A 14,244-nucleotide genomic window follows, 5' to 3' on the forward strand; every position below is an offset into this window, starting at 1 on the left:
CAAAGCTTTCATTGCTGACAAGTGTGCTGCAGAATTAACTTGGAGAGAACTTTCTTGTCACCACCACCCCTCTTTTAATCCCCCTGGTAGCAAGTCAGTTTAATTCAGGAAACATTACTTAATAATTTGTGTGCTCCACTCTGGGAATTTAGGAATACAAATATGGGTAGGATATTGTCTATACTCAATAACAGCTAACAGTGCTAAGCAGGGGCCAGGATCTACTCTTATGAGTTGCCATACATTAACTCATTTAGTCCTCAGTCCTGTGAGCTGGGTACTGTTGTTCCTTTTTTTTTTTTTTTTTTAACAGGTGAGAAAACAGGCACAGTTGTTAAATAATAGTCACCACTCAACTAGCAAGCGAATGGGCCAGAATTTCAAACCCAGGCAGTCTATGTACAGTCTATGCAGGCTTTTAACTTTACATAAGTTGATATAAAGTGGGCTTTCTTAAGTTATAAGGATACAAGAAAAATTCTCCAGTGTATGAGGAGATTAATTTGGCCCGAGGGAATCAAGAAAATACGTGGCTTTGAGGAATAAGTATGAATATGGTTTATATTTTGTGACGTATTTACAAGTTTAAAGAACCATGTATTTAATTTAAAATGTTAAATTTGAACAACATAAAGGGGTTCAAAATAAAAAGCAACTAATACTTCACCCTCCAGAGGAAGTTTGTATCCCTTATCTCAAATGCTTGGGACAAGAGGTGTGTTTCAGAGAGAGAGAGAGATATATATATATATATATATATATTTTTTTTTTTTTGGTGACAGTCTCACTCTTACCCAGGCTGGAGTGCAGTGGCGCAATCTTGCTCACTGCAACCTCTGCCTCCCGGGTTCAAGTGATTCTCCTACCTCAGCCTCCTGAGTAGCTGGGATTACAGGCATCTGCCACCACACCCAGCTAATTTTTATATTTTTAGTAGAGACAGGGTTTCACCATGTTGGCCAGGCTGGTCTCAAACTCCTGACCTCAAGTGATCCACCCGCCTCGGCCTCCCAAAATGCTGGGATTACAGACATGAACCACCACTCCCGACCTGGAATATTTTCATATATATAATGACATCTTGGGGATGGGACCCAAGTTTAAACATGAAATTCATCTATGTTTTTTATACACATAGCCTGGGGGTAATGTTATACACTATTTTAAATCATTTTGTGTGTCAAATAAAGTATTGACTGACCCTTCACATGAGGTCAGATGTGGAATTTTCCATTTGTGGCTTCATGTTGGCACTCAAGTTTTAGATTTTGGAACATTTCAAGTTAGGGATTCTCAACCTGTATTTGCATTCCAGCTCATGGGAAGAAGGAATGAGTGAAGAGAATACCTTTCCTTTCAGGAGTATGAGCCAGCAGTTATATACTTCTACTCATACCACATTGGTCAGCACCTAGTCACATAGCTGCCAGTAGGTCTGGGGAATGTCTTTTGCTAGATATCCTGCACTCAGCTAAAACCCGTACTGGTAAGGAAGAAGGGGAGTATTTACCTAGGGTACAGTAAGCAAATCTCCACAGGCTGCTGGGCCTCGGCTTGCCTCCTGAACAGGGTTATAACCTCAATGTCTTTGTTAGCAGCCACAAATCTTAGTGCTCCTTTGTTCTCACACTTTCACTTCATTTTTGGCTTCCAAGAATTTACTTTATTGCTAATTCAGCTATGCATTTAAAAGATGTTTTTAAAAATTGCCCTCATTATTTTCAGGTGTTTTGTAGTGGGGCTGTGTTTTAGGGGTCTACTCCATATACAGTTTTAAACAGAAGGCCTTATGAGTTAAAGTTCCATAATGGAGCTTGTTTTTGTAGATGTTTTTATAGGTGCATTAAAAACAATTCTTTCAAATCATTGTTTACATCTTTTCTTAGCCAAACAAGGATTAATCTAAAGAACAATATTCTTTTTCTTTTAGTAACTTAACCAAAAACAATAATGTACTGCGCATTTGCTTCTTCAGGTGTCAAGAATTTCTACTCCTCTATACTGTGTTTTACTTGCAGTTGGTTTAGAACGAGAGATTCTTCCTTTTTAGATCCTGATAATAAACATTTTGTGGATATCTATTATAATCCAACAAGGGAGTGGCTGGCAAGTCGTTCTCCCTTGGCTGAGAAGCAGTGCAGTCTGCACTGTCCACAGGGGTAACCACTGGCCATGTGTGGCTCCTGAGCACTGAAATATGGTAGGCGTGATTGAGGAACTGAACTTTTAACTTTAATTTTTATCAATTAAAATTTAAAAACTGACACGCCATTCAAATATCAGGCAACATTTAAGTGTGTTTGGAAAAACTTGAGTACATGAGTCTACATTTTCAATAGTAAAATTTATAAAATCTAAATGCAAATTAAGTTTCAAAGGAAATTTAGCATTCAAATTGAAAATTCTTTAGGTATAAAATTCACACTGGATTTTGAAGACAGTATGAAAGATGCAAAATACTTTGTTAAGGATTTGTACTGACATGTTGAAATATATTGAGTTAAATATATTTCAAAATGTTTGTTTACTTGTTTTAATGTGTTTAGTATAAAATGTATTATTTTATTATTATTATTTTTGAGGTGGAGGGTCTTGTTACGTTGCCCAGGCTGGTCTTGAACTCCTGGGATCAAGTCATCTTTCCATCTTAACCTCCCAAGTAGCTAGGATTACAGGCGCACACCATCACACCTGGCTAGTATAAAATTTAAAGTTATATATGTGACTCGCATTATATTTCTGTTACACCATGCTGCTTTAGACGGTGCAGACCATGGTTCTGGGACCAAATATGGCTTATATGTCTAAAAGAGAAATAAATTACAGATCATTTAATTTGCTTCTTTTTGCCTCTTACGTCGATTGTTAAAGCAGTTTCCTACTTGGTATCCCTGCTTTCTTTTGTCTACTGTTGTTCATCATCAGAGTTCCTACAGTTATCTTCACAAACAGGATCCTGTCAAGCCCATACTCATTGATACTCTTTATTTCAAACTCTTTCCTAACATAAAAAGCCCCTCAGAGTCCGGCCTCTACTTTTACCAGTCCCTTCTGACACTGTCCCACACCAAGGCCATTCCCGAACACTACGCTCTTTCACACCAGGGGCTGTTTCCTTTGTATGGAGTCAATGTTAGCCCTTCAGCATCATCTTTCCTCATCCTTCTCTGACTCCCCTCGACAAAGTTAGTTTGTACCTCTTCACTCTGGTTGGACTTCGGACCTTCTAATACAGGCTTACCTAGTTATATTTTTATTATTTGGTGGTATCTTTGTCTCCCATATTAGGCTGTGTAATCCCAGGACAGGAGCCCTGTCTTGTTTTAGTTTGGGTTTGTTTTTGCTTACCGTTTAACTGGATTCTATTAATGTTTATTAATTAAATAATGCAGTGGGAAAAGGGTTGCTTCAGTGGCCCTCCCTGCTGATCGTTCTCCATATAGGCCTTGCAACCATGCTACTAGGGTTAGAATCTCAGCTTTATCACTTGGTGGCTCCAGTTAGGCAAGTTATTTAACATCTTTGTGCCTCGTTAGTAAAATGAAGATAAGAATCCATCTTATAGGTTGACTGTGAAGATTAAAATTGGTTAGCATATGTAAGGTGCTTAAATATGTTCCTGTAAGATGCAGTAAGCATTAACTATTGTCATAATACAGTCTAAACGATTTTTCTCTTTCAGGCAACAAATCACAGGTTTTAACTGAATTTCGAAAACCCAGTGTTACAGAAACCAATGAAGTAGGAAGAAAAATCCAGTTCTGAGCAGTCCTTGAATCAACAAATATCTACCTTTAAGGAACTTCTAATTCTCATTTTGTAAATCCCATTATTTAAGAAAAGCGCGTTAAATTTAGAGTAGATTTGGTCAAGATGTTTAGAATTAAGGAAATAAAACTTGCCCTTGGTGTTAAAGGACAATCTAATGGCTCGTATACCAGATCCTAGGAGTATTTAGAGGAACTGGGAAGCAGACCACTAATTCAATGTATAGAAGACATTGGTGGAAAACTCAGAGTAGGAAGAGTTGGTGCAAAATAAAATTGACCAAGTATAGTGAATTAAATACTTTCAAATTCCAATTATGCAACTCACTCTTTTGTTAAAAAAATAACATTTTATTGAGATATAATTCACATACCATTACAGTTCATCCATTTGAAGTAAAATTCAGTCGTTTTTAGTGTATTCACAAAGTTGTACAATATTATCACAGTCTAGTTTTAATTAAAAAATTTTTTTTTCAAATTGCCTGAGCTCAGGAGTTCAAAACCAGCCTGGGCAACATGGCAAAACCCCGTCTCTACTAAGAATACAAAAATTAGCCGGGTGTGGTGGCAGGTGCCTGTAATCCCCGTTACTTGGGAGGCTGAAGCACGAGAATTGCTTGAACCCAGAGACAGAGGTTGCAGTGAGTTGAGATTGCACCATTGCACTCAAGTTTGGGTGACAGAGCGAGACTCTGTCAAAAAAAAAAAATTTTTTTTTTTTAGAGATAGTCTCTTCACCCAGACTGGAGTGCAGTGGGGTGATCAGAGCTCACTGCAGCCTCCAACTCCTGGGCTCAAAACGTCCTCCAGCATCTGCCTCCCAAGTAGCTGGAGCTACAGGCACGGCCACTACACCTGGGTAATTTTTTTTTTTTTTTTTAGATAAGGTCGCTCTGTGTTGCCCAGGCTGGTCTTGAACTCCTGGCCTCTAATGATCCTCCCACTTTGACCTCCCAAGGGGCTGGCATTACAGGCACGAGCCACCATGCCTGGCCACAGTCTAGTTTTAGAACATTTTTTGTCACCTCCCCCTCCTCCAAAAAACAAACCCCGTAAGAACATTTTGTTACTTCTTATTCCACCCTAAGCCCTAGGTAATCATTACTCTCTGCCTCTCTAGCATGTTCTGGATTAGTTTATATAAATGCGACCATCTTCTTTCACTTCACATACGGTTTTCAAGGGCTATCCATGTTGTAGCATGTACGAGTAGTACTTCATTCCTTTCTATTGTCAAATAACTTTTTTTTATTTTTTATTTTTTTGGAGATGGAGTCTCTGTCACCCAGGTTGGAGTGCAGTGGCGCGATCTCGGCTCACTGCAATCTCCGCCTCCTGGTTCAAGTGATTCTCCTGCCTCAGCCTCCTGAGTAGCTGGGATTACAGGCACACGCCGCCACACTTGGCTGGCTTTTTGCATTTTAGTAGAGACAGGTTTCATTGTGTTGCCCAGGCTGGTCTCAAATTCCTGAGCTCAGGCAATCCGCCCGCTTTAGCCTCCCAAAGTGCTAGGATTATAGGCATGAGCCACCGTGCCTGGCCTATTGTCAAATAATATTTGATTGTGTGGGTATAACATATTTTATTCATCCAAGCATCAGCTGATGAACATCTGTTTCTGTTTTTTGGCTATTGAGTATTACTACTATGAATATGCATGGACAGATTTTTGTGTCAATGCATGATTCCAATTATCTTGGGGTATATACCTAGAAGCAGAGGTGCTGGGTCATATGGTAACTCTATATTTAATATTTTGAGGCACTGCCAAAGTTTTCCAAAGTTGCTGCACCATTTTACATTCTTACCAGCAATGTATGAGGGTTTCATATCCTTTATTGTCTGTCTTTTTTATTATAGCCATCCCAGTGAGCATGAAGTAATATCTCATTGTGCTTTTGATTTGCATTTCCCTAATGACTAATGTTGAACATCTTTATTCTCATGCTTATTGTCCATTTGCATATTATGCAACTCATTCTTATGTATACACCATTTCTAGGTTCATCTAATTAGCTAACAAATTTTTGTGAGCAACTATTATGTGTCAGACATGTTTTTAAGTGTTGGAATAGGTAAGTGAACACATCAAACAAAAATTCCAGGCCAGGTGCAGTGGCTCACACCTGTAATCCCTGCACTTTGGGATGCCCAGGCTGGCGGATCACTTGAACTCAGGAGTTCAAGACCAGCCTGGGCAATGTGGTGAAAGCCTGTCTCTACAAAAAATACAAAAACAAGCCGGGAGTGTTGGCGCTCACCTGCAGTCCCAGCTACCCGAGAGGGTGAGGTGGGAAGATCGCTTGAGTCTAGGAATTCGAGGCTGCAGTGAGCCAAGATCATACCCGTACACTTCAGCCTGGGTGACAAAGTGAGACCCTGTCTAAAAAACAAACAAACAAAAAAGACTTGCGCGGTGGCTCATGCCTGTAATCCCAGTACTTTGAGATGCAAGGCAGGTGGATCACAAGGTCAGGAGATCGAGACCATCTTGGCTAACATGGTGAAACCCTGTCTCTGCTAAAAAATACAAGTGTTTATGTAGACAGATGCAGTAGCTCATGTCTGTAAGAACAACATTAAAGGACTTAATGTTACTTAATACTGTTTGATTGGTAATGGTATCATTAATTTTGTCAATGTTCAGTGATCTATTTGTCTATTCATATGCCACGTACCTGGGGGTCTAATACCATAGATGGTCTCGATCTCCTGACCTCGTGATCCGCCCACCTCGGCCTCCCAAAGTGCTGGGATTCCAGGTGTGAGCCACCGCGCCCGGCCAAAGATGCATTTTTTATCAGAAAATTTTTTGAGGGCCCAGAAGAGACAGGTAAAGAACCCTAACTGAAGCTACATTTAGTGTAGATTCTTACCAGCCTGCAGTTTTCAATGTAACTTGCCTGGCCTGGATATTCTTAAGAAAATTAGAAGCAAAGGCCGGGCGTGGTGGCTCACGCCTGTAATTACAGCAGTTTGTGAGGCCGAGGCAGGTGGATTGCCTGAGGTCAGGAGTTCGAGACCCCTGGCCAACATAGTGAAACCCGTGTCTCTACTAAAAATACAAAAATTAACCGGGCGTGGTGGCAGGCGCCTGTAATCCCAGCTACTCGGAAGGCTGAGGCACGAGAATCGCTTGAACCCGGGCAGCAGAAGTTGCAGTGAGCTGAGACCGCGCCATTGCACTCCAGCCTGGACAACAAAAGCAAAACTCCGTCTAAAAAAAAAAAAAAAAAAAAGGTAAAAGAAAATAAAATCAGAAGCAGAGGCCAGGCAATAGGAGCTCAGGCCGCACTGCTGTCTTTGCTAGCACAGATTCTTTTTGCTGAACTCTGTACTCCTCCTTGTCAGTCCCTAATGTTAATTCAGGTTAAAAGAAATGTAATGATCGCATCAGTAAATGCAAAGTCAGACTTTCACCTGAACGGTTTTACTTTTGTTTTGTTCCGTTTTTACTCCGAGGTCAGAATGTCATCAGGCACAACAAAGATTTAGCTTTTTATCTTCATGGGATTGTGCCCAGAAAGATCAAGCACAGTCTAAACATTATGCGATAAGAAAAAACAAAAAATAGATCAAGTGACCTTGGACAAGTCACCTTACCTCTCGATGGTTTGGTTTATGAAAGAAGGTGTGAGTGTGTGTCGATGGGTCTGTGCGTGTGCGTGTGCGTGTGTATGTGTGTGCTCGCGGGAGAGTGCTGCAAGGTTCCTTAGGGCTACCTGCAGCTTTAATATGCGTGGTTAGAATGCCGGGCAGGTTGTGTAGAGTGGGGGGCTGGAGACCCCCGACTTCTCTAGTGCCAAGCCACACATCAGACACTTTGGAAATAACCCTTCCACCAAGACCCTACACAGGGACCACCAGGCTGGGCACGGAAGAACAGAAACTGCGAAAAGAAAGGGGCAGGATGCGTCCTGGGGGATCACAGCGCCTCCACTTCCACATGACAAGTGACAGGCAGGTAAATAGGTAGCTGACAGGCAGAGACTCCAAGTCCCCCAGGGGCACCCCTCTCCTGGAAGAGCCCACGAAAGCACAGGCCCAATCCCCCACCCCACCAAGCCCTCCCCATCGCCTTCCCCGACACCTAAAAGCCCCCGGTCCTGCGTAACATTGCGGATCCCTCCCAGCCTCCCGTCCGCTCCTCCTCCCGCGGGGCTCCGCTCAGGGCCGGTCCCCCGCCCCCACGCCGCAGCCCGGGCCAGCGGGGCCCGCCGCGGTGCCGTTCGCGGGCGCTGCCGCATTGGCCGCTGCGGCACGGACGGCGCAGCCTCGGGCGCTGCCCGGCACAGGCGCGGGCGGTCCCGGCCAGCTAGCAGCCCGGCGAGGTGCTGGCCCACCCATGGCCCTCGGGCCGCGGACCCTGCGCCCAGCCCTGCGCGTAGCCTCCGTCGCTCGCCCGGGGCCTCCGAGCCCCCAACACGGGCGAGATGCTGAACGGCGCAGGCCTGGACAAGGCTCTTAAGATGTCCCTGCCGCGGAGGTCGAGGATCCGCTCGTCCGTGGGTGAGCTGGGAGGGGCGCGGCGGGGGAGGGTGGGCCCGGGGCGGGGGCGGTGCGGGGCGCGCCTGCGGTTCTGCGACACTGCCCCGCCCGCGCGCTGCTCCCCTCCCTGGGCTCCCCGGGCGCCCCGGGCTCCCCGGGCTGCAGGATCCGCCGACGCCGCGCGCTGGCCGCACGGGGGCTGGGCGTCGCTGCACCTGCGGGGCCAAAAGGCCCCAGACCCGGGCGACGGGAGCGGCGGGCGTCAGAGACCCCCCGGCTCGTCCCTGTACAGATGTGTGTGCGCGCGTGCGCGTGCGTGTGTGTGCGCGCCCTGTGCGCGTGCCCGTGCGCCCCCACGCGCGGATGCGGCTCAGGGAGGTGACCTAGGCGGCAGTCCCCGCGGTGGTGGGCACTGTTTGGTGGCGCAGGGAAGATGCAGCCTTCGCCGCCGGCGGCCGGCACCGCGGTGCTGCAGAGTTCAAAGGCAGAGGGGGGAAAAGGCATCCGAAAGGTTCCTCCAGTGATTCTCACCACTTGGAGCCCCGGGTCCTCGCGCGCACAGCGGCGACGTACTGGCTCATAACCGTCCGTGCATACAACCACCTGGAGACGAACACACACATGCACACGCGCGCGCACACACACAGGTACACACACACGTACACACGCACGCGTGCACACACACCCTGCCTGCAGGCGCCTGGGTATTGGAACTCGAAACCTAAAGCCAAAAACGCATATAACATCCCCGACCCCTCGCACTGTTAGAGGCCTGCGTTCTATGATTATAGAGCCCATTTAGAAACCATGATGTCGTGCAGCTGGATGTTATGTGGCTATGACACTTGATAAGGTTACCTAGACCATTAGTTAATGCAGACGCAGGGAGGAGCCCCCAAAATGATTTCTTACTGTTTCAGGACTGCGGCAAATTTGCAGGCAGATCTTTGACATGAGGAAGGTAGAGGGTGTACAGTTTGGAGCTGGGGTCACTTGTCTTCGTGCTTTTTTATTTGTTTTGAGAAAATAGGCGCATGAAAATAAGCGACTTTCGTATTTCTGTAGTTGAGTAACGTGAGAGGGAAGCAACCTTATCAGGTAATTTAAGCCAGTGTTTGTTAAACTTGGGTAAAGTCAGGACACTTTCATATTCATTTTAAGGAGAATCCCAGCCTGAAGGGGTCACGGGGCGCAGGGTCAAGACTAAATAGCGGGGAAGAGCTGCGGCCCAGAGACGGTGGGAGGGCGCAGGGATACAGGCGTGAGGTGGCAGCAGCCTGGGGAGACCTGGGGACACCCTCTGTACCTTTGCAGGTGGAGCCAAAGGCATTTGCTTGTGATTTGGATGCGGGACTTCAGTACAATAAAAGAATTAAAGATGGCCCCAAGGGTGTTGGTCTGAGACACCGGAGGAATGCACCCCTTGCTGAGATGGGGAAGCTGCGGAGGACCAGGGTTCTCTTTTGCGGAGAGGGCAGGTGTGAAGAATTTGGTCTGAAATGCCTACCGCAGAGCCAAGTGGAGATGATTAGTAGAGAGCTGGATTTATGAGTCTGGGCTCCGGGGAGTGTGCAAGGTATCTGCATTCAAGAGTCGTCGGCAGGACCGGCTCCAAGAGTGTATACCCTGCAGCTGCTCAGAGTCTGGCTCTTTCAAGAGTAGGCACTTGCTTGGATGTTCTGCCCAATGTTGCTGTCTTGAAAGTCTTAATTTTTGAACAAGGGGCCCACATTTTCATTTCACACCGGCCCCTAAGAATTATGTGATCAGTTGTCAATATGTATAGATGTGACCTAGAAAAGAGGCGTCCTTGGATACAGTCCTGGGCACTCTAACATTTTGAGGTCAGGGAGATGAGGGACAACAGAAAGGGCCTGAGAGGATGGCCAGGGAGGTCCCTGGAAACCCAGAGGGGGTGCTCTGAAACTCAGTGAGGAGATGTTCAGGGAGGGGTGGGGTGCACCTGTGCCCAGTGCTGCTGAGCTCAATAAAGATGAGACTGGAGAACTGTCGTGTCAGTGGAGGTCACTGGTGACCTTGAAGAGAGCTGTTAACCTATCATTGTGAGGAACAATGCCTGATAGAGCAGGTGTAAGAGAGTAACAGGACAGGATCTGGAAACAGCAAGTTCAGAAAACTCTTTTGGGTGAATATTGCAGAAAAGGGGGGGAGAAGCAGATCGACTGGTACCTGGGGGAAGATGTGAGTTCAAGAGAGGTCACTTTGTTTTGAGACTGTCCTGTAGTCTGACGGCATGAACATCAACGCAGGGAGCTTTTAGGGAGCAAGGAGGAAGGCAGTGATCTGAGAGTAACCGTGAGGAGCAGGGTCCTCCTGGCACAGCAGTTAAGGCAAGAAGTTTCAGGAATAGTCAGAGGGGTCGGGTGGTGAGGGATCTTGCTGATGATAGGCTGAAAGTTCCAGGAGACAGAGTGGAGGCTCTGAGGTTGGGTCTGTTTAGGGTCTTTGCATAATGTATGGAGAAGAAAGAGGATCTGCATAGTGTGGGCTCCTGGGGACGCTGATGGAAACAGGGGCAAAGGGCCTGACAGTCGTGTACTCCCATAAAAATACTAAACAAAGATGTGTGATTTTTAATGAAGTCTGCTACTTTTCATTTTTTAAAAAAATAAACTAATGATGAAAGGATTGCAGGTCATAGCCTCAAGATTATATGCTGAACTGTATATTCTTTTTAAAAATAATTCTGGAATATTTTCTTGTCTGAGCCATCTTTGACTCTGATTCTGCATATATAATTGCACTTTGATCAGTTTTACCTTTCCCCAAATATCTACTTGGCGCCAGTATGTCTCATTTTACCAAATGATGAAAATCCAAAGATTTGTGACCCTGGAGATCCTCCTGCCCTTATAGTGCTTACAGTCTGCTCAGGGTGGAGCCCCTTGGAATGGAAACAAAGTCAGTGACAAATATATATCAGTGCCTTCTATGTGCCAGGCATGGTTCTAGGTGCTAGAGACACAGCAGTGAACACAGCAGTGTGTCTCATGGAGCTTATGGTCTAGGCAGTGACTACAATGTACGTGGGAAGAGCTCTCAACTCTGCTCTCACCTTGACCCAGATGAGTAAGGAAATTAACTGTGTGCATGTGAATATGGGTGTCGGGGTTGTGGGAGGGGAGCAGTGGGGACAGAAAGGAAGGATATTGTTCTCTATGGACGACAGCATCAGTGCTGTCTAGGGCAGAAGCTCTTCCCTGTCTTACTGAATTTCTGGACTTCATGAAAGAACAGGCAGGCAGGAAGTGCACAGACCAAATGCAGAACCCAAAGAACTATAAATATTCCTGTTTTTTGTTTGTTTGTTTGTTTGTTTGTTTTTTTGAGTCTGTCACCAGGCTGGAGTGCAGTGGTGTGATCTTAGCTCACTGCAACCGCCTCCCGGGTTCAAGCAATTCTGCTGCCTCAGCCCTCAGAGTAGCTGGGACTACAGGCGCGCGCCACCTTACCCAGCTAAGTTTTGTATTTTTAGTACAGACGGGGTTTCGCCATGTTGGCTAGGATGGTCTTGATCTCTTAACGTCGTTATTCACCCACCTTGGCCTCCCAAAGTGCTGGGATTACAGGCATGAGCCACCGCCCCCAATCAGGGCTACAAATCTTCTAGAAACTGCCCCTGGAGCCCTCCTCTAAATTCCACGCCCAATTCACCCTGCCTTCTGCTGGTCATCAAAGATGTTTTTAAATGTATGCTTTGCTGTTTTTGCCAGAACAACTTGCCTTAAGTTTCAAGGAGGAGAATCAGGGCAGCTGGAAACACAAGCAGAGCTAATGTGGGAATGTAATAGCTGGAGGATGTATCAGAGATGGTCTGATCCCTTCACTTTACAAATGGGAAAAACAATTCAGAGAAATTCCTTACTGGCTGCGTAATTTCTGTCAGGACCAGCTAATTAGCAAGTCCAATGTGGTTCTTATTGTCCACCTGCCTAGTTCAATATCAGATCTAAATGGAACAGAATACTCTCATTGATTCTATATTGTTTTCTCTTCCTTGACAGGAAATAAAGATAATAATCTAATGTCTCCTGCTCCCATTCCCTGTACTACCCTGTGTGTGCTCAGTAATTACAGATTTTACTCATCTCTGTCATGGGCAGCTTTTGAACTTGGTCTAATGGTCTAGATTCTGTTTGGAAGTTTCTCAAGGGCAGTATATCTAGCGGTTAAAACCCCAGACTTTAGGGTTAAAGAGAATTCAGTTTTTTTTTTGAAACGGAGTCTTGCTCTGTCGCCCAGGCTGGAGTGCAGTGGTGCGATCTTGGCTCTCTGCAAGCTCCGCCTCCTGGGTTCACGCCATTCTCCTGCCTCAGTCTCCCGAGTAGCTGGGACTACAGGTGCTGCCATCACGCCAGGCTAATTTTTTTTTTTTTTTTTTTTTTGTATTTTTAATAGAGATGGGGTTTCGCCATGTTAGCCAGGATGGTCTCGATCTCCTGACCTCATGATCCACCCGCATCAGCCTCCCAAAGTGCTGTGATTACAGGCATGAGCCACCGTACCCTGCCTGAATTCAGGTTTTAACACTGTCATTTCTACCTATATGACATTCAAAAGGTTCATTTACTTCTGTTACAGATAAAAATAAGAGTTTGCACTTCGTGGGTGGTTGGTAGTGGTCTGTGGGTATGTGCATGTAAGTGCATGCATTAATTGACACATAATCAAGATGATATCGATAGCATGTCAGATTTCTCCCATGCTGCCCATCGTCATCTAAGGCAAAGTCCTCCATCTAGGCATTTATCCTATGTAATAGAAGAATTGGCAAAAACTTCCTTTATTATTTTCCCCTCTAAATCTAATGATGGAGGCCTAACTAGGAGAGGACTGCATAGTCATCACAGGAGAATTGAAATGTCTGTTACTGTGATTATCCAGGTGTAAATGGTTACAGAAATAAGCGCTTACTCACCAGGAGCTCTGAATCTGGATAGAGTGTTGTTCATCGTCTAGGGGCTCTGAAGGTCATCACCTTCTGTTGAAAGGAGTCCTGCCTACAAGGCTGTCTTCTACCCCACACGTGGCCAAGAAGCACCTCTGTGGATGCCTTCTGTTGTCCAATAATTGGTTTTACATTTACAACGGATACGTTATCTTAAAACCCCCTCAGACAGAGGTGCCAGCTAGGCAATGGAATATTTTATAGTTATTTTCGAAAATGTTTTTAAGCATTTATGAGAGGAAGTGTATACCGTGCCTCTAAAGAAGGGTCTCTATTCTTCCTCCTTGGATCTTTACATTTACTAAATATAACTTCTGGTCAATACCACACTGGATACAAGATGTTATTTACATCCACTTAGGCTGGGAAAAGTGCTCAGCACAAATGTTAACAACCATTAAGAAGGGCTAAAAATAAAAAAGTGATCTCACCCATGCCCTGGGCGTCTCTCCCCATCATCATCAAGGGCAAACACAGAAACAGGACCTACTCCAGGAAAGGACAGAGCCCTTCGAGGAATAGAGTAAGGAGTGGGGACCTGTCACACCCCGGTGGCTTCCTGGGTCTGCCTGCACAGATGTGTCGTAAAAGTACCTGGATGGGCTGGGCACAGTGTCTTATGTCTGCGTTCCCAGCACTTTGGGAGGCCGAGACAGATGGATCATTTGAAGTCAGGAGTTCAAGACAGCCTGGCCGACATGGTGAAACCCTAAAAGTATAAAAATTAGCCAGGTGGTTGTGGTGCATGCCTGTAATCCCTGTAACTCAGCAGGCTGATGCAGGAGAATCACTTGAGTCTGTGAGGGGGAGGTTGTGGTGAGCCAAGATTGTACCACTGCACTCCAGTCTGGGCGACAGAGTGAGACCCTGTCTCAAACAAAACAAAACAAAACAAAACAGTACTTGAATGACCAAGCCTGGTGGCTCACGTGTGTAATGTCAGCACTTTGGGAGGTCCAGGTGGGAGGTTCATTTGAGGCCAGGAGTTCGAGATGAGCCTGTACAACATAGTGAGAC

The 14,244-nt window shown here is 45.6% G+C and overlaps 1 protein-coding gene across 2 annotated transcripts in view; it reads left to right on the forward strand.

The window, feature by feature from the left end:
- The first annotated feature begins 7,999 nt into the window (after positions 1-7,999).
- Positions 8,000-14,244, forward strand: part of ATP8A2 (ATPase phospholipid transporting 8A2) — a 636,199-nt gene continuing 629,954 nt past the window's right edge. Inside the window, exon 1 of one of the 2 annotated variants that reach the window (XM_008021766.3) lies at positions 8,000-8,279. In XM_008021766.3, coding sequence (XP_008019957.3) covers positions 8,204-8,279 — 76 coding nt within the window. In that variant the 5' untranslated portion in view covers positions 8,000-8,203. The remainder of the gene's footprint in view (positions 8,280-14,244) is intronic. The other variant, XM_037986897.2, reaches the window with a different exon arrangement.

Source organism: Chlorocebus sabaeus, chromosome 3, assembly GCF_047675955.1.
Source record: "Chlorocebus sabaeus isolate Y175 chromosome 3, mChlSab1.0.hap1, whole genome shotgun sequence".
NCBI lineage: Eukaryota > Metazoa > Chordata > Mammalia > Primates > Cercopithecidae > Chlorocebus > Chlorocebus sabaeus.